The sequence below is a fragment of the Melozone crissalis genome, unplaced genomic scaffold (assembly GCF_028551555.1).
Source record: "Melozone crissalis strain CALT ecotype California unplaced genomic scaffold, PUWL_Pcris_2 ptg000034l_1, whole genome shotgun sequence".
Taxonomy (NCBI): domain Eukaryota; kingdom Metazoa; phylum Chordata; class Aves; order Passeriformes; family Passerellidae; genus Melozone; species Melozone crissalis.
Genome location: NW_026535812.1, coordinates 11,968,799 through 11,990,277, shown reverse-complemented (window position 1 = coordinate 11,990,277; position 21,479 = coordinate 11,968,799). Strand labels below are relative to the sequence as shown.

The 21,479-nt window shown below is 38.0% G+C and overlaps 1 protein-coding gene across 1 annotated transcript in view; it reads left to right on the top strand.

Moving 5' to 3' along the window:
• The window catches only part of SLC9A9 (solute carrier family 9 member A9), a 173,459-nt gene that overhangs the window by 72,428 nt on the left and 79,552 nt on the right, over window positions 1-21,479 (top strand). Inside the window, exon 9 of the mRNA XM_054282689.1 lies at window positions 8,203-8,291. Within this exon, the coding sequence (XP_054138664.1) occupies window positions 8,203-8,291 (89 nt within the window). The remainder of the gene's footprint in view (window positions 1-8,202; window positions 8,292-21,479) is intronic.

Genomic DNA, 21,479 nt, shown 5'->3' with positions numbered 1-21,479 from the left:
AACAAATTGTACAATCACAGTCAATTATGTACCCAGGGCCTCCATTAAAGTCCACACAGAAGTTTAGGCCAAATTTGTAAATGGATATAGTTCACCTCCACAGCAATCTATTGTATAGTGTGACTCAGAAGAACAAAGTTTCTATGGCCTTGATTGTTTTAATGCTCTTGAGGTTGTCACCTCTGAAATCCAGTGCTCTAATTAATGTCAGGGAAAATCAGGAGAAGAAAAATGCCTAATGGAGTGTAATGCAGCCCATGCTGCTTTGTTTGCAAAATTGTTCAAAGCCTTTTGAAGGCAACAGTTATATTTTTACTGAGTTTTCTGGAGTCAGCATGCTACTTTTTTAATATCAGCCACACAATCAAACCATTTCTGAATGGGTATTAATATCTGCATCTTTGTCTTACTAATTATACAACTTTGCATCCTGTTGACTGCCAAATTCTTCAGGCCAATGAATAAAAACAGTGGTACATGAACTGAACAAAAGGGTGGTGTTTCATTTCATCAAGAAAATCAGATATCAGGTGGAATGAAAGTCCATTTTGTCTCTTAACAACTCTGTACTGGTTTGGGCAAGGGTAGCATTAATTTTCTTCACAGCAGCTAATGTGTTGCTGGAACAGCCTGGTCAATCAGGGATATTTCGGGGGTCCCTGAGAAGCTCTTACACAGAGCCAAGGGGTTTTCTGCTGCTCAGCCCAGCAGCAGAGGGGCTGAGGGTGCCAGGACAGCTGACCCCAGAGCACGAGAAGCTGCAGGAAGGTTTCTCACTCTTGCTCTTGCCTCACTCTCTCTCCATCCCACCAAGGAGAAGGGAGAGAGGGAGAGAACAGCTGTGAGTCTGAGCTGCTGCCTGGGGTTACACTCAACAAGCTCTTAAAAATGTGGCATGAATACTGCAATAAAATGCAAGCAGAGGAGGAGGATTGTTGATCACTTTCCTGCTACAGGAGGTACAGATTTCTAATCCAGTGACTTCCAAGTAAAGACTGTTTTAAAATGCATTCCTCACAGAGCACAAGGATGCCGTGTTTCAGCAACTGAACAATTGATTATACATTACACACAAAAAGTAGATTTGTAAAGGAAACACTCATATCTTTCAGAGCCTCAGGTGCTGCACCAAAGGTAATTTCCATTTCTCAGGCATAGGAAGAGACTCTATGTCCTGACAAAAATAATTGGCATGTGTCTTTTTTGCATGCTGCAAACGTGATGATGGACAGCAGAGTCTCTCCTGGTAGTTACCCTGAAGAGTGTTTCATTGCTCTTTTCTGCTGTAATATATAAAATATCTGAAATAAAAGACTTAATTATTGAACACCACAGATGGTGGTAGAAGCCATGGTATGGAATTCTAAGTGGACAGAGGCAGAGAAGGAGGAATAGAGTGGAACCAAAGTAAAGTTTCAATTTAAGGGAAAAATAGAAAACTGTTGGGAAATTTAACTAATTCTTAACAAAACAGGAACTGATAGAGGAAAGATAATTAATTCACCAACATATATATTTCAATAAAAAGTACCAAGCATTTTTAGTTCTGTCACTAGCATTTTTTCATAGGTATTTTTTCATGGTTTCTGAGTTTCATGTGGAAATTGTTTAATTACACTGTGGTGAGAAGGCAAAGTTTAATCTTGAAACTTTTATCACTTAAATCTTTGCCACTTAATTTCTGTAAAAGGCTTTTGTCAGAAGCTGTTATTATGGAAAAAAAATCATGGGGCCTTTCTTGTGGCTTCAGAAGCTCAAAGCTGTGTTTTATAACTGCATTTACTTTATTAGTACTGTGCTGACATTACCCTTTAGTTGCCTGGCTTAACCAGTTTTGATGTTGCTTTTGTCTTTCAGTTTCCTCTGAAATAGTTCTAACTCTCCTCCTTTCAAAATACTATTTTAAACCCCAAGTTCAGCAGCAGAAATATTCTGTTGGTTAAGATTTTCACCAGACTTGGGTTCAGCCCTGATCTCTCATAGCCATGCTGAGGAAATGTGTGCAAAATGCAGATGTGTGCACACAAAGCACCTGCTGCAGGGGGAGCCCAGCAAAGGGGCACTCATGCTCCAGGACACACTCAGCTCTCACTCCACACTCTAATTTCCAGTCTTTCCCAGCTTTCTTGCTTTGCCCTTTGTCTCAGTGAGTGCAGGTTCTGGTTTTACAGCCCTGTGCCTGTCCTTACCAGCAGCTGTGAGAATGCAGAGAGCCTCAGCCCAGCAGTGGCACAGCTGCACCAGTGCATTCAATGCACCACACTGCTAGTGTCAACGTGCTTCAAAAATCAACTGGTTCCATTAGACATTTATGCCTCTATTCATCTTCCTTTTCCTTGGACATTGTGCTTTCTCTGTTCATTCCTTCTAAATGAACTTCAAAGGATTAACACTAGACTAGTACTTCCCTGTAGCTATTAAGTAATGTAATTGCAAAATAATTTTATTCTTATAATCCTTTCCACAGCAGTCCTTCAATCATTCTGAGCTTTTTGAAGTGTAATATTGAAGTATTTCATAATTTATAAATAATGGGCTATACTGGGTTTTTTAGTGGGTAAAGTAGGTGGTAGTGTTCACTTGTTTAGGTTGCAGATTTCTAAAATAAAATTTAATGGAGAGTAGTACAGGTCAATATTTTAGAAAATATTTCATTTCTCTGCCTCAAGATATCCCATGATATATAACACACAATATATGGGCCTGACCCTGGTTGAAAAATGGATGTGATCAAACCAGCAAATCAAAACAAAAATCTGGGATGACTACACAATTACTGTTATACTGGGAACTGGAAATTATAAATTAATGTTATGGTTATTAATCTTATAGCTATATCATCAAGCTGTGACACATGCATGATAAATTGATTCTTATACAGTAGAATCTAATTTGTGCATTTTCTCATTTGCCCTGGAGCATATCAATCCTGACTGCTGAGCAAAGCTGTAATAGCAGAATACTAGAGTAAGGTCAGTGCTAATAGAGATGTTTTCATTTGCAAAGTTCATTACATAGTATTTACTAGTAGGCTATGAAAAAAAATCATAAATAATTTAAATTAAACACTTGTTGAAATAAATAAAGAAAGTACATCTTGCATTTATTAATTGCTTGTTATCTTGTTTTATAATTAACATTTTCTAAATTTTGAATGATCACTCAGTCTGAGAAAGGTTTCATGATGTACATGGGCATTTAATGGTCATCTCACTTAGACCTTCTCTATCTACAGCTGTTTGAAATTATCAGATACTCAAATAAAAGGAGATTAATTTACCTGCAGAAATACACTTAAGCACATGGGAATTGACCTGTATGTATGTGCTTATTTGGTGCATGCTTCAAAGTCACACAGTGACTCAGTGTAAAGGCATCAAAAGTGCAGCCAAGCTCTCTGATTTTACACAGTAAAGACCTGCATTATGAAGACAAAGAAGACAATAGACCTTGAAGGAAAAAATTGTTGGAGAGTGTAATTTTTGTTCCTTTACTAGTTTTCAGAGCCCTGATCATTATAAAGCAAAAAACCTGTGATAATAAATTACTGCTGCTTCCTCACCTTCAGCAATTCTTGTCTGGACATTTTGTGATGTTTCTGCCTTTGTGACAGCTGCCTTCCTATTCAGGAGCTCACAGGAGAGCAGAGTCTATCTATCAGGAAAGCTTTTCCTCCAAAAATAAATAAGCAGCATATTATGAATGAGGTGCCCAGGATGAGTCCAAAGATTGGTCTCTCCCTGGGGCAATTTTGTGCTACTTTTCTATTTAGGACATAGCAAGCATGAATGTCACCAACTTCATTTTCTTTAATACTGCTGACAAAGTGCATTTATCCTCATGCTGTTCACTTCTCCTATCTGTTTGCTGTGATTTGTCTAAAATCTGTCATCTACCTCATTGCTTTTTTAAAATGCTGTGAGCAGGTCTTGTGCACACTCTCAGAAGGGATCTACCAAAACATTTCTCTCTGCAGTTCTGAGCACTGTGAGCCCAAGGCAGTTTGGGCTTCAGTTCACTGAGCTGACATTATTCTATACAAGGAAGATATTCTGGGCTTTCAGCTCTAAACTGTGTGGCTTTCTTTTCTTTATTCATTAGTAATGTGCCATGCTGTGACATGCAGAGTAGGCAGACTCCTGCCAGGGAGGAGGGAGAGGGGATAATTTGGCTTCCAGCTCAAAAGCAGAGAGACCACAACTCTTGTAAGCTCAAGGTCTGCCACTCCCAGGAGCACAGGATGGAATCTAAGTCTAATTAGGAAAACAAGAGATAAGAAAATGGCATTTGCCCAGCTGTGCAGAGACAGATGACAACTGAGCTGGTCTGCTGCCAATCCCTTACTGGAGTCAGGGCTTGGGTCTGGCTAATTTAGAGGCTGCTGTAGGCACAGTCTTCTAAGGCAGTAAGAAAAAAAGAGAAACGTGTATGTTTTGGAGAAAATTACATATACTAGCAAAGCATTAAGCTGAGACCAAAGATCAGTTGCATAAAATGTGGATAGTGGAGTCTTATTGCTAGTGCAGAGGTTCAGGATAAACAGGGTAAGCACTCTTAGCATAGCCAGAGTAAATGCTGTTCTATGTCACCATAGGAGTTCCAGGGGAAATTGAATTCAGAAATTCATTTGGGGTTACAAAAGTACAACACTGAAGCCCAGGTCTCACTTGAAGCAGCCAGGTACAATACCAATGAACTGTCCTCAGATAAGGGCCCAAAAAATCCCCTCAGCTCCATCTCTTGTTGCTTTCTGTCACTTCAAAATAAAATCAGCCTCAGATAACTCCAGAGATAAAAGCCTCATGAACAAAGCACGAGCTTTGATTTGCATTGGTGCAGGTCTGGTGTAAGAAACTTTAAATATTTTCTTTAGTATCAAGAAAATGATTAGTTACACTCCATACCCTCAAACAGCCTGGATAGGGAGGTTGTTGCCTCTGGGTGTGTGGCCCCATTACTGCAGCAACTGGAGGCACTCAGAGTCTCATTTCCTGCCACTCACACATTCAGCTGCATCCCAGGAGATGCTGTGGAGATTCTGACATAAGCATGACTCCAAAGTAAATGTTATCTGATTTAAACAATTTCTCTTTTACCCAATCCTCATTGTTCCTTTTTCCACGCATTTCCCCACCTCTGATGAAAGACCAGTTCCTGCTGCTTTACTGAGAGATTTCAGGATGTTGTGCATCTTTAGAGAGGCATCCCAGAGGTTCTGGAAAGATTTTAAGTTGGGATGAAAACTGGTTTGCTTACAAGTCTTTTGAAACGAAGCTACACTTTTTACTATTCCTTTACTCCCCCAGAAGGTAGCAGCTTGGGGGTTTTCTTTTCCTAAATTCCCTTTTTTACCACCAAAAGACCTGACAGCTGGAGAAAAATGTCTGGTTTAATCTCTCAAATTAGCAAATTCTGAGGTTTTGATTGTGGTCACTCACTTCAAGTTTTTCATTAAAAGAACATCGCACCTGCTGCTCTTCTCTGATATTCCTTTTTGCATGTTTGTGAAATGGTGTAAAAGAAGATTTTGTCTATTAGTGAGAGCTAATATGGGAGCTATTTTCAGATTAGCACTTGTAAATTAATTCCCACACTATAATTTTAAGGTTCCCACTATCAGGAAAATACTATTAAATGTACAAGTTCCTATATTGTTGCTATATTTTTTATATTACTAGCTTTTGACTCAACAACCATTTCAACTACATATAACTGTAAAAACTAATGTAAGAATAAGTTCTCTAGCTGTATTAACAGTTAACAAATTGTCTCAATTTCTCTGTTAAAAAATCAAATAAAATGGTAAGGCTTTTATTTCTAAAAAAAAGAGGTTGATCTGAAGCTGAAAGTTTACTAGTGATAAAAGCATTTTTCTGTGAAATGTCTCATCTTTTATATTAAGAGAAAAATGTCAGTAATCTGTTAATAAACACAATGGGCTGTATTGCACTTAACTTACCACTTGTTTCAACTCAAAACATTCCCTGCTTACTTCAAGCTAGCATTTTGTTCTGCAATTGTAGTACTGTCTCAGTAATTGCTGATTTTTCCACTAAGTAAAGAATGACTGAGCTGCCTCCAACAGCCTGAAATGAGGACAAGTAAAAGGTCCACCTTGCTTTATCTGCCTCCTGCATCTAATGGATATTTCTGTTTTCAACCCCAGTATTGCCATATCTGCTCTTAGCTGCTTCTCTGTGAAAGCAAGCCCACAAAAACAGCCTCGTTCTGTGCCACACTCTGCTCATACAGTATTTTGCTACCCAGCTAACTTCAATTCCAGCTTTTATAGTGCTACAAAGAAATCCAGATTGCCTTTTCCTTGTAACTAAAGAGTTCTGTGTTTGCCTCTTCAGGTACTTCTCTTTCCTTTTCAGTTAGCATCTCTTTCCTTTTCAGTTAGCATGTAATTGATCCTTACTCTTAAGTAATCATTTTTATGGATATTCATTACAAACAATTTTCTCCAAGACTTTTAATGAACTATTCATTGTGAGAGTCATGGCTGGTACATATTAAGCTTTCAATTGTAGCAATTGGAATATTCCACTGCACTCCCCCAGTCTTCCCTGGAAACAGGGTATCTAGTTTCTACACTTGCATAATTGCATGATTCAGTTCATTTATTCTTATTGCAAAATCAGATTTAAGCCATTTTATTCTTCATTACACTCTCTTGGTTTTCCTCACTACCCATAATTAACAGTTTCTTAGCAGTCAAAACCAGTTTATAATCACAGCTGAATTTAATAGTCAGTTTTTAAAATGCAAGACTTGACATCCTGATGATTAATAGAGAAGAAACTGCATCAGAAACTCTTATCTCCATTTCAGTTACTGAGCCTGGAGCTAGTGATACTTAGCAACATTACTGTTTGCCTGTATTTTTAACTGAAATGTCATTATTTGAGCATCCCAGTGCATATTATTAATGCCTTGAGAATTTTTAAACTTTTCAGATCAGTTCTGCACAATCAAATCCAGTTACTGAGAAAAGAAGAATTAGACACATTCATGAGAGCAATTAGACCTCACAAAAATATAAACTTCCTGGAATGTATTTCAGCAGTGACAATCTCACCACACCCCACAATATTTACCATGAAGAAAAGTCTTAGTGTAGCTAGAAAATAAATCAAAATAGACTTAAAATAAATATAAGAAACAAAGGCATAATAAAAGTTCAGTGGAATTGCTCTTGGCTAAAGAGTCAGTGTTCTGTAGAAACAGTACAGGTAAATTTAAAATATAAAGAGAACTCAGAAGCTAACAAAATGTCTGCAGGGAACAATGATCAGAGTGGACATATGGAAGCCCTGAGCTGTTGTGTAAATAATTATCTATGCAGACATGTCCCAAGTTTAAGAAAAAGACAGAGCGTTCTCCCTCCATGGCCATTTACATATGGCTACTGGTGGACACTGGTTTTGGATTTCTGTTTTCTCCCTATGTGTGTTCCTCCTGCATTATCTGTGTCCAGACCTCACAACCTTATCAGCTTCTTTGATTATACTACTGCACACAGTGATGTTACTCTGTGATTCCAGTGAGTTACAACCAGGGCCAAGGCAGTACTAAAAAAAATCCCTATAAAACAAATTTGTTACTATTATTCCTGACAATCCTGCTTCCCCTGCAGACCTTCCACAACCTGGAACTATAACTGAGTCCCCAGTCACTGACCTGCTTGTTCTGGGCAGCACAGCTCGCACCTGCCAGAGCATCCCTTTAAAGCACAGTGTTGTTGTTCACCTTGACATCGTTACACACTGCTTGTGATAAGATACAATCAGGCACAGACTGGAATGATTTTACCCTGTTGCAGTCATTCCCCACCAAGTGATCCCAAACCATTTAAAAGTAACCTTTTTTTTCCTTCCCCATTCAGTCCCTGCCAAATTCTTTCAAATAGTCCAAATTCCTACATGTTACAATTATGTTAGTCCTACACTTACAATTACTGTCAGATTATGATTGGATCATACCATGCATTAATTGAAAAAAAATTTCTACGGCCTTTGAATTTCCAAATACACTACAGTGGAAATACTATGAAAGCATGATTGGCCTTAGAACATATATCTCTAATTTCTTTTGTTCTAAAAAGCTACTAACAGACTAATTTGGTTTTTTATGCAGCCTTTTGCAAGCCTAAGTAAGAAAACAGAAGCTGCTAACTCTTTTTTTTTTTTTTAATTCCAGGTATTGTTGCTGTCCTTTTCTGTGGAGTCACACAGGCCCATTATACCTACAACAATCTGTCAACAGATTCCAAAATGAGAACTAAACAGGTAGGACATGGAAATAAATGGCATCATGTCTTAAACTGTGTGTAAGGAGTAACAGTCACTGCAATACAGCTGGATTGGATTTCCTCAATGCACAGCAAGAGGCTTATGTCTTCATCAGGGGAAGGACTGGAGATTTTGCCAGAAAACAGTAACAATTATCAGGATAAGCAAAAAAAAATAAGAATATAAGAATCTGTTCTTCCCAAGAGACCGGAAATGCCAGACAGGTGTGGAGATAACAGCTTGCACCAACTTCCATGCAAAAATGCTTCAAAATTCAGGAAATCAAAGAGCTCCAGTAAGTAAAACAGAAGGGGTCTGAAAGATTGGATCCCTGTAGATTTTTGCAAAGGGATTGTATAAACTGCAGTCTGGCCCACACATTTAAGCAATAACATTGTTTAATTTCTGTTTCATTAAAAATTGTCATAATTAGAAAGATAAAGATTTTTTTCTTTCCATTGTGTTGTTTAGAGTTTAGAAATGTGAAATTCGATCACCTGGGGTTTTTTTTAAGAATTGACTAGTACAATTGTAATTCTTTTTAAAACATGAGGCTGTTCTCAGGTCTATGGCATTGCAGTGTTCAAAATACTTTTCAGCATGAGTAATTTTAGACAACCCTGCCACTACCTAGAGCCTGGTAGAAGTAATTTAAATGCCGTTTTCTTCCCTTTTAACACTGACTCATATGTCCCAAAACCCCCAGGTTGTAGGAAATCTATCTCCTAGAATAAAATGGAAACTTATGGCCCAACACTATAATTTTCATGATGCAATCTCATACCTTTTTCAGCAATTCCTTTCTTTTAAGCATTTGAAATTTTACATAGAAAAATGCATCGCTTCTTGCACATCTCAATTTAATCAAAAATCCAATTTTCTATAAAAAACAGCTTGATAGAAAAAAGTACTGACCACAGTATCAGCTCAACTGTTAGAGTCTCACAGATTTTAGATCACAAAAAAGTTTCTGGTCACTACTCCCATAATAAAGTGTTAGCTATTGAACAGTATAAGTCTTTTCAATTGTATTTCTTCATAGCAGGAGAGTCTGATGCTTTCAGAAAGTATTCCAGCAGAAAGCTAACCTTTCTCTGATAACTGCATTGAAAGGGAATGACATTGAAATCTACTACAGAATTGTTTCTGTTCTGCAGAAAGACTGCATTACATATGCCATTACTCCCCTTGCATATAACTTACAATTTGAACAGAAGTTTTTTCAGGGATTCATCTGCATGTTTTAATGATGCATAGCCTCAGAGAGAGACAGAAAAAGCCAAGGTTGCTGGCATTTTTAATTATCAATGAAGCTTTTCAGCAGCAGAATCAACTAATATCTTGTTTAAATGCATCCTAGTTTTGTTCTGTTATTCCCTTCTATTCAACAAGTGCAAAACAAAATAGTGAAAATAAACCAAATTTACCCTTGAAGACACAGAAAAGGGATTATGTGTTTCTCTATGGAGCTATGAGTTTTATGCACACTTTCCTATTCTGTTTTTCTCTTGCCCATAAGCCCTTAATCCTCAGCCTCCTTTATGATATGGTTCAAACATTGTCGTTGAATTCCTTTGAATTCTTCTAATTTATTTTCTAATCCAAATATTACCCTTTCATATGCAGCTGATTCAGTGAGACCTGCACTGCCTTTTTCCTTCTCTCTTCCCAAGAATTCTCTTCAAGCAAATTTAATAAGCCACACACTTGGCATTCTTCTAATCATATATAACTTCAGTGCATCTTCAATGAATATTGTTGCTCAGACAGTTGGATTTGCTCCCAATCTAAGTCATTTTTATTACTCATTACTGGCCAAAATCAAGGGCTTTTCAGTTCTTTTATAGAATTATTCTAAAGCAGTCTCTTTTGTTACAATATGACAGATCTTTCAGAAAGGAGTGCTGAACTGCAATACACACTGACAAAACAGTGAGTTAAGGCTGAAGCTGAAGCTTACAAAAACTATGGAAATTAGACTTAAAACTGTAAATCAGATTGCAAAATTGTGTTAGCTGTTTTTGAACAAACACTTTTTCTTTACTACTTTGCATAATTTTCTTTACATTTTTTACTTGCTTTTAACATTTTATAGCTTGATGCTAAAATCTGGTATAGAGTTATAGAGGTATTTTTGACCCTGATGCCAAGTTCTGCATTTCCCATAATACATCATCCTTTGCTCTAAGAAGTAAAAAGTTTCTCTTCAGTCACAGATGTAAAATGAGAACTTATCTACATTTCCTAAATTTAAGAATGTCTATTAAAAAGGTCTGTTAAAAGATGCCATGTAATTATTAGTCCCCATGTATCCTTTATTATTCTGTCAATCACTGTTTAAGATTTCATGAAAGAGAAATATTAGATTTCAAGCATCTGAAACTTACAGAATCTGAAACTATAAAGCAACACTAATCTTTTCACAAAAAAATGAATTAACACTCTCATAAGAAAAGTAGATCTAAAAAAATTAGTGAAAATGGAGGCTTTAGCTAGTTTTCATTCAATTCAATTATCCCAATTTTCATTATGTATTTATAAACATTCTGTGTGGTTTTACTGTCATTTTTTAAGATGGGTGATGTTTTATGGAAGTCATTTTAAGTCATCATCACTGACCTGACTATAGCCATCATGATTTTAACAGTGAGATTGACCCTGCCCTCCATGGCAGCAAGGTTAGCTCTAACACGAGTGCTCCTGAATTTCAGGCACCTAAAGTTTAATTTGTCCAATGTATCTTTAGTGAAGGAGAAGATGAAACTGCTGGGATGTGAGTGAAAGCTATTTGATTCTGAGCAGCTTTCTCCAGAATTATTTACAGCTGCTATCTCCCCTCACGTTATGCTGCAGCCAGAGAGCTGCTTCTAAATCTTGGGACATCACAGCTCCAATTTTACTTTAGGCTTCAGATGTGCAGCTGGGTGGGGCTGATTTGCTCTGCTACAAGAAAGTCAGAGGCTGGGCAGGGTGTTGTGAGATAAACAGAAATCCCTGGTTTGTTTAAAGTGGGCAGAGTGTAAATCCCTACAGGTCACCTCTAGAAAAGGATTCATGGATAAGATTGTGTTTTCTACAGGAAGATAAGATTCCTGGCTCTGTTTTTCTCTCTACCCTTTATCACTTTCACTCAAACGCCTAGCTAAGACCAGCACATTTTCCTAGTGGTGAAGTACTGACTAATGGCCATAAATATACTTCTGAGTTGTACTTTTTCTGGTCGTGGTCCTTTAACTCTGGGGAACAACTCCAACAATGAGAGTGGGGCAGGGCAGTGCCTCCCTTAGGTTAAGTGTGCAAGGGTATGAAGAATTCTCTTTGCAGACAAAATAGTGTCAGCAAGTTACAAATTCTGGAAAGGGAATTCTGAAATGTATCACCCAAGGAAGAAGAGCCAGGGAATTACAAGAAGACAGAGGAAAACATGTCCAGCCAACAAGGGAGCATGTCACACACTGCCCTGCCTGTCTCCATTCATTCCCCAAGCTAAGCCTTGTTCTCATGGTCACCTCTGAAACAGGTGTGTCTAACTTCTGGTGAAGGTTGCTTTCTCAAATGAGGTGCAGTAGCCTTTCTAATCTCATGAGGAGTTAAACAGTTACTCACCTGTGCTGCTGTTCCTGATAGCAAGCCCATTAAGGGAACAAGCTGCCTCAGAGACAGGAGCTCCTGGCCTCATTGTTCAGCTGCACTGGGCGTGCTGTGTGCACAAGATTCCAAGTTAAGATTTCAGTGGCCCTTCACCTCCAAGGTTTAACACAGGCAGAAGAATGAGATAAACATCACTGCTGCTTAACTTGGGAGTAACTTTACCAAGATGCAGTCTCACTCAGAGGCTTGAGCAGATCAGTTTGCACTACAGGGCTCAAAGTTCAGCCCCTACTCTTGGGCTTTGCTCACTGATGGACACAGTACTGATTGCTTCAAATTTTAATCTCTGCACTATAAAACAGACATGATTATCTCTGATTAATAAAAGTCATCACTTTGCAGGGGAGCAGCTAATATTTCCTGGAAATCCCTGAAAAATACATGAAGCTTTCAAAAGGTTCCTAGTATATGTCTTCCAACAAGGACACTGGCTAGGGATCAATCAGCTGATTTCTGGATCTGAAATTAAGCTGCATTCCAAAGACACTTTAGTGTAAAACGATTGTGGTTTTAAGCATATTAATTTAATTCTAATTAATCACATTAATCCAAACATGTGGAAAAAACAATCATAAAACTTTTTGTAGTTTGTCAAAAACTGCAAATCAAATCTTTATAGTCTCTTGACCCTAATATGTTATAGTCTAGTCTCAATACAGACTTTAGACTTAGAATAACAGAATCATTGAGGTAGGAAAAGATCTCCAAGACCATGAAGTTCAATCATCAACCAAATACTACCATACCACATCTACTAATTTTTTGAACACTTCCAAGGATGGCATTTCCACCACTTCCCTGGGGAGCTGTTCCATCCATGATTATGGACTCACTTCAGAAGCAAAGTAAAACAGTAGAGCAAAAGTAAAGTATGGCAATAGAGGTATCCAAATCAACTGAAAGGGGAAAAAATAAATTAATCAGAGGAGAGTTACCTGAATGCCAACAGACAATGTTTACTAAAAAGAGCACTGCAGGACTAAAGGCAGAGAGGTGACTGAAGTCACTGTATCCCAATGAAGCACCATCACTGGGATCTCAAATTCTACTGCTTTTCTGCTGGCCTGTGGATCTTGTAAACCAGTCACAAGCAGACCTACAGCCAGCAGTGCAACAACAAATCTCCTTTCTTCAGATACATAATTCTGTCTTATAGGAGTCTCCCATCAGCTGTCTTTAGAGAAGAAAATAAATAATGCACTGCAAATTCTGCTTTAGTAGCAGAATGATGTCTCCTGAGTTTGTTGTTAAAAGCACATGCCAGGAGCTGCAGCTACTGCTGTTACCTTTCTATGAGAGGAGGAGAGCAGCTGGGGAGAGGCGACTGCACTACCAACCCCCAAACTGCATCTGCTTTGTGAGGGTCCCACTCCAGATATCCAGCACCCATCCCTGGCAGAAGCAGCCCTTTCATTTCTCAGGGAGCTGCAGCACAAAATGAAATGGTTTGGTGCCTTTATCTTAAACCCTCCACAGTCACACTGGACGTGTGTGTGCCCTGGGGCTTTGGCTCTCCTATTTGTGTGAACATTTAAGAGATCAAACCAAGAGAGCTGGGCTTGCTGCTATATTACACAGCCTATATTAATTTATCTCTGGTTAATGCCTACTATTTTCTGTTATCAAACATTGGACTGTTTATAGATAATGAGTTTATGCTTCTAGGAAGAAAAGTACATGCACAAATGTCAGGTTATAATGGCTCTCATAATTCAAACTCAATTTTTAAAAAAAAATATGAGAGTATTTCTAGGCAGAGGAAAACTCTAAATGCCCTAGATTATTAGCAAGGCAGAACTACCACAGAACTTAAGGATACACAAGGATAATTCCCATCCTTTTGAAATGAGCAGCCTAATTGACAGCTGTTGTGATTTGTCCCCTCTTCTTAGAGACAAATGACCTTTAAGGCACTGCAAGAGGTCAGTATTTCCAACACAAATGATTGGCAAAGAAAAAGACTGAAAGAAAAGTTATCTCTCAGAAAGGTTACCACCAGTACCAGATTCTAATCTGCCTTTGTGTCTGTGCTGTGCAGGGGGAATCTGTTTTCCCAGCACGCCTCAATCACAGTGCCTACCAGGAAAATTTCATACCAGAATGGGGGTTTATTATCTTCCAAGGTATAGAGCTGGCTGTCTGACAGTCCCCTGAGAGCAAACTGGAAATTCTTTTTGGCTAATGCATGGCATTCAGGTCTGGCACTCTTCAATAATGTACAAGAGGTCTTTGCCTAAGGAATCCAGTAAAGTCCAAATTCTTGGTAAGCATTAAATAGGTTGCATGCATGAAACACATTTTTCCATTTAAGTGGAGACTGAGCATAAAAGTTAGCTCTGATGGCCACTGTCTCATGGTTCCCTTTCTGCAGCTGAACAAAAGAAAGTTCTCTGATTTCCAACCTCCTTGATCTGCTGCAAGTTCAGACTCAAAAGTGATAAAGACTGAGGCTTCAGGCAGTGCTGCCCAGGAAACAGCACAGGTGACCAACTAACAGGGCTCAACAGAAAGGTCTGGAGAAGATACTTTTGATAACAAGAGTCCGAAAATAAAATAGCATTTGGAAAGATTTTGTTGTACTGGAACAGCGTTAGTATAGTTTTGCCCATGTTTTACACAGTTTTGCTTAAATATTTCAGAAATTAGTAATATTAAGGAAAAACCTTGATCTTGTTTTCTGGTATTTCACCCAGATTTTTTTTTCTTTTTTTTGAAACAAGGCCTATAGCAAAAATCTTCATTTTGCAGCTGTTGAAAACAATCAGGGAGAACATAGAAATGCCTTTGTACTTTTTTTCTTTTTGAGAGAAGGAAATTACACATACATAAAAGGGTTGTAAGCACGGTTTAAAAAATAATGGTTTATGCATCATTTATCTTATGGCTATCAGGATCAGATACCTGAAACTGTAGGTAAAATCTATTTCTAATTTTGAAGTAACTAACCTACATTGAAAACAACACAAGCCAGAGTCTTCTACCCTTCTTAAAGTCCGAAGCTGAGGTCTCTAGACATTGGCTATCATTACAGCAGCAGCCTATGTACCCTGAGGAGCAGCAGCCCCTCATTCTTGTCCTGTGCTCTCCCTCCTGAGCTCCAGCAGTGTCAGATGTGCTGGCTGAGCCCTGTGCTCCTGACTGCAGAGCCAGAGCATCTCTGCAGAGCCCCTGGCTCTGGCACAAACAGCCTGCCCTCGTTCAGCAATTGCCTTCTCCTCTCTAATTGAATATGCACCACATGCAGAGTGCTTGTAATAATTGTTACCTTTAAAATGGATTGCAATTGACAGGAAGTGTACAATGAATTCCAGTCCTCTGCACAGCTATTTTCTGTGTTTAGCAGAAAAAGATGAATGCTGGAGACATGCCAGGTGCATTGTTTGACCAGATGTACCATAAGATCTTATGGAACCCTGTAGAACAGTGTAATGCTATAAAGAAATCTGAAGCTGCTTACTGTATGCGTTTAACGAGAAGAATCATAATAACACAAGAAAATCTTGATTTCTGCAGAAGAAATTATACTACCATGTCTTTCAATCTGAATTTCTTAACAAAATCCCTCATTATCTGACTGATGTTCCTGATTACTTCACCATACTAAAAGAATGTTAATCTGCAGTCTCTTTACATGTGACTCCCCTTAAATTTATGTGAAAATGCTGTAATTGTTTCCTCTCTTTCAGCTGTGAGCTACATGATGGATGGTAAACAGCTAGAAATCATTGCTATGAGTAACCAATAACAGCATACTTCATAACTCTGGTGCATCAGTAATTACCTGCATCATTTATGGTTTATATAATAAATTAGCTGCTTTCCTACCCATAATACTAAAAACCCTGGGTGTCCATATACACAAATCTTGTTAGAATATTCACTTCTATACTCCATTCTGTAGTTTCCATTTTCCCTCTTTTTGTACACCTGCATTAGATATTCCTTAAGTGAGAATGTGCAGATGTGCTCTGGCCTCATTAGCTCCCATAAGACATGTGCCCCTTTGTCACCAGCATTTTATGAAGAATATCATATTCTAGTGTCTTAAACACATACACACACAGAGAATAAAGAAAAGTACTTTGAACCTATGATGAAGAGAAATTCTCTTCATAAACAAAGAAATAAATATTTTCCTTAATTTTGCTTAAGCACAGAAACTGGAAAATAACACACTGAAATGTAATTCATACCCTGAAGTAACCCAGAACTGTAATGAAGCAGTATTTCTACAGAAAAGCTCATCTTGTTAAAAAATGATGTCATTTTTGATGCTGGTAGGCTAAGGAACATAATACCATATGCAAACTAGTTTCCAAATGGTTTCATTAAAGTTTTTACAATCTGTTTAAACATTAAACATTTTCTTTAAATATTAATAAAGATCTTAGATTGTTAAGGTTGTAGTTTACTCTTCCAGCACAGTATCAGATGCCAGCAGTTAGCTAACATATACCAATTGGAATTATAACAGATAGGCCAAAATCACACTGGCATGTGGAGAAAGGTGTAAGGAACTTGCAAAGTGAGACCTGTGTCCTGGCTGCTCTGGAACTGCCCTGGATCACAAATGAGGCTCTCATGTGCGCTGCTCTGTGCAGTGGAGTCAGACTGCTTGGGGCTGTGAGAGCTCCTGCAGAACCAACACAGCTTTACAGAACTCACCAGAGCTTTGAAGAGCAACCTCTGAGACACTTCTCCCTACTTTGAGCAGTTAACACTTATCCCTCGTTTTTAAGTCTTCAGCTATGCAAAAATCCAGCCTTGTGCCCCACTTGTGTGAAGCACATCTAGTTTTGTGAAGAGAATCCTCTCTATGTATGTAGCCTGTGAAATCAAGCCCATGCTAACTATTGCCACTGATAACAGCAACTGTGCAATGCAGAAAGAGAAAAAGCAAACCAGAATCAATCTAGTGCTGGGTTAGGAGCACATTCTCACATCATCAATATGTACTGCTGAAACAGAGGGGGTGCACTTTTACATCTCAGAACAAATATGGCTAACTTTAGTTTGAAGAATAACTTCTGCAACTCATGTTTTGTAAAAGATGATATTTACAACAATTCCCTCAAACATAATCAGTCAGAACTCCCTCGTCTGAGAATTTGTGATGAGGATAAAAAATAGAGGTAGGATTCTTCTTTTAAGTCTTCCTTAATTTTTCATACAGGAAAACTAATTTAGTAGAATTTTATATAATGAACCAAAATCCTTTGATTTCAATGACATTTGGCTTATGCTATAAATGAGCAAGTTCTAAATATATCTAATGACAACAGAGTTAGAAACACTCAGCCTCTTACTTAAAATATACTTATCTCCCAATGGGATTGATTTTCTCCAGTTTGGAAACACTGACACTTCATGTTATTGTGTTAGATGATTTTAATACAAGATTTATCACTAAATTCTTCAGTTACGGAACAAATCTCTAGGAAAAAACCTGTCTGGTAAGTATTTCTGTGCATAGTACATTATACTGCTAAATTGGAATATAGTAAAATTGTTCAGCACATAGGTCAAAATAGGTTTTAATGTTGAGGGTATTCATAATAGGTACTTTAATTAGAACCCTGTGTTGCCTTACACTTGCATGAGTATGTGTCACCAGGTTCATAATTGCTCTTCCTGAGAGGGCTGTGTTTAGAAACACAATTAAGATGCTATTTCTGGCCTGGCTGGGGAGGCTACACTGGGATCTCTGCAGAGCATCCAGAGTTCTGCTGCAGATGGGGCTGACTTCACCCAAAGCAGTCTGAGGGCTTTGGGAGCTTTGCTACTTTTTACTTGATATTTTTTTAAACAGCAATGCTTTTCCTGCCCAGAAGCCCTGGGGCAATGGAGCCCTTAAGGAATCTGAGCTGTTGTGTGATTCCTACCAGCACCAAACTGCTGCTGGCAAAGATCCATTACTGCAGTCTGTTTCTCCTTTTTAACTTACATGATTTTTACATGAATGCTGATTCCTCACAATTTTCTTTCAAGGGTTGTTATCTGCAAAGTTCCCTATCAGCTGTAAGAACTTCACAAAGGCTTTGGTCAAAACTTTTAGAAGTATGTTGGTAACAATAGAATTCTCACACAATAAGCTGCAAGAAGAAAATAAATACATGTAAATAAGGCATTATAATAGTCTAAAGGCCTTGCCAGCATCCTGTCTTTTTAGTGACTGCACAGCTGTGTTTCCATTGCACAATTAATGGCTTTCCTACCTTCCAAAGAGACATTTGTACCAAATGGTAGCACAGTCCAAGACATACCAAACAGCTGACAATAGCTCATCTCTTCCTCATGGCACCGGCTGTGCACATAATTAAGGGCTAAAATGCCCTTTGTCAAAAGTTTTCAGACTAAATGTCTAAATCATGAGTAGGATTCAAATAAGTGCCCTATCTTTGCATGTATTTTGGTACCTATATACTTTCACTTACCTACAATAATTGGGGTACAAGTTGGAGGAGCTTTTTCAAGCTTTGGACTTTTAATTCAGCTTCAGTCACACAAATTAAAGGAGGTATTGACCATTTTATGGCTCCGGAGAACCTGAGAAGAGTAAGGAGTGTTTGAAAATTCCAAACAGACAATCAGCACCCTCAGAAGCACACACTCATGTAGTAATTACAATTTTTCTTGTAAAAGCATTTTTCTGAGGTGCCTAATGATATGTCCCTAGTACACCCTCCTTCTGCTTTCCCACAGAATCTTACAGAAGGTATTTTAATCATTTCACTACATATTCTTAATTTTATGTAAAATAGTCACCTAAGCTCTCAGATTTAAGCACAGTTGAAGATGTATCTTAGTGTAGCAATTTTAATTTCGGCTTGTTTTACTGTTTTTCTTTTTCCCGTTGTTGATGTCAGTAAAACATCACCAGTGAGACCATAAGTAATTGAGCAGACCTGAAAACACTGGAAATCTTTGCAATACTTTTTCCAACAGTTCAGCATCTTCTATTCTGTTTCAGCTGAAGTCAAATTATCTCTCATTTATCACATCTCCATAGAGCTCTCTAGATTAGAGCTTTAAGTGTAAAGGAGTGTTAGATGAGAAAAGCCATGTACTCTAATACTTAGGGGAAAAGTGTGACACACAGAGCATAGCTGCTATTCACATTTCTCAGACTTCTTGTTCAAATGCATCTCAATTCCTGAATAGCAGCCTACATCAGGAGGCAGGCAAGCTGTTTAAAGATGACTGTAGAAATGAAACAAAAGAATTCCCCAAATTCCCACATACAGACATATAAGAGCAGATCAGTGAACATACTAATTCAGTATCCTGCTTCAGATACTGATATTAGAATTGCAGACTAATTGCAAATAATTCTGTCCAATGTAACTCCAGAGTGGCATTCTGCCAAGGTAATGTAAATAAAAGGTGACTCATCAATAATAGGTCTTAAAGAAAAATAAAAGGAGCTTAATATCATGAGGAAATCATACTATTCAACACTGTTCAGATCAAGAGCAATTCTCAGCATGAGGATGCTCTGCCTGGGTTAGAAACTGGTAATGCCTTGTGTCTATTCTTAGCTTCTATAAACAAAGCAGTGTAAATATGGGAAACCCTGAACAAGTAAATGCTGCACAGAAACTCGACAAGTTATTTTGTAAAAACTCTTTTCTCTTAGATTAGGCCCCGAATAAAGAAAACAACAACACGGCATCAGAAAATTGCATGTGAACACTGATACTGCTGTCTGGTTTAGGTAAAATAGAGTAATTCCTATTTTATAGTTCTACAGCTTTATTGTTCCACAGACTTAGTTTTACACACTTGGAAGGGAAACATTACTATTGGTAGGTAGGAGCTGCAATATCATGTCAATAGAACAGATGCAAAAAGAGCAAGTATTTGTTCTGTAGTGTCAGATTGGTAGTGAAATCTCATAGTCATGAAGAAAAGACCCCACAGACTTCATAAGAACCTTTTGCTTTTAGTCCTGATAGGTTAAAGGGCCCCATATGAGTCACTAATTCCTAATATGTCAAAGACTAACTGAATTTCTTTCCAACATCCAAAACTTGGAAAGAAAGGAAACTGTTTTTAAGGACACACTTCAATAATTAGTATTAGAGTATATTTCCTCTCAGCAAATTGAAATAGAATAAATTGCATTTTCCCTTGTTAGAAATTGAATTGCTTGCAAGAGGTTAGGACTCTGGTGGCAGATCACAGAAAAAATAAAAGCACACTTGAGAGGAATGAAAGGGAAAGATGAGATTGATTTTGTGTTTTAATTTTGAAATATCAGCAGCAGTTCCTCTAATTCTAATAAAAAAGCAGAGATGCAAATGATCTATTAGGTCGTTGTCATTTTAAAGATAACTATATTAAATTGACAACATTATTATTTTTCTTTGATCAGAAGAAGAAGAGGCATGTCTTAAAGCAGCTAAGTCTCCTTTGCTACTGGAAGTTTGCTTTCTCAAAGCCACCACTTGTTTCTTTCTTTTGCTTATTTTTTAACCATTATTCCACATAGCTCTTAACGCTCTGTTCATGTCCCCACTTCCACATGATCATGGATTTGCCATCCCAGGAAGAACATTCCAAGAAAGTATCATTTGAACTGTTCAGAATATATCCTTGAGCTTCATTTTCAGTGATGTTATTATTATCTGGCGGTTTTTTATTCTTTTTCTTCTACACAGAGTCTGGTTTCAGCTTCATAAGAATACTTATTTAATCCTGGACAGCATAAGCTGTTAACAGTCTCTTCATTTTCCATTACCATCATTGCCTCTACCAGGGAATGGAAGAGGCATCAACGTTCACAAAAATGTCCAAATTCAGCCTGAACACAGTTATTCCAGTACTACCACTATTTTCTGGCCAGTGAAAAGTTCTTTATATCCCATCAAACAATTTTCCAGCTGCACTCTATTATGCCCCATCTGGAGCAGAACCCTTCCTTAATCCCTGCAGAAAGTCCTGCTAAAATAAACTCAGCGAGTTTGAGCTGCAGGAATCCCTGAGCACATAATCTTGAGACAACAGAGCACTGGGTCACTCCTTCCTTTGTGCCTGCAACATCTCAGTCCAGGAATTTAAGATAAATAAGCACTTTGGAAATGGTTGTTTCTAGTTTGTGAACCAAAGAAGAACTTGGCTGAGAAGCTGTAGGAACAGGCCCATCACCTCTCTCTTTTGGTGGCAGCTTCCATTCAGGGGTCATTCTGGGGTTATTTTTAGGTACCATTTAAGGTGCTGTACAGTAGCAAAAGTTGGTTGTGCTGCATGAAAAGGAGATACTGGAACACGTTTGGGGGGAAAAAAAAAAAAACAACTTTGCAGAAATCCCCTTTTCTAAGCAACTTAACCAGACTAATGATCCAGAGCTAGATCCAAATTTGATTGAAGACAGCATTTAATTTAAATACCAAATTCTTATTGGCTGCCTAATTTTCAACATTTTTGCTTTAAAGTTCTTTTTTTAAGCAAAGCCATTCAAGACCTATGATAATTTTAACAGTAGGATTTGCCTTTATATCTGAGGCCAACAGTTTTGCTTTGCTGTTGGTGGTC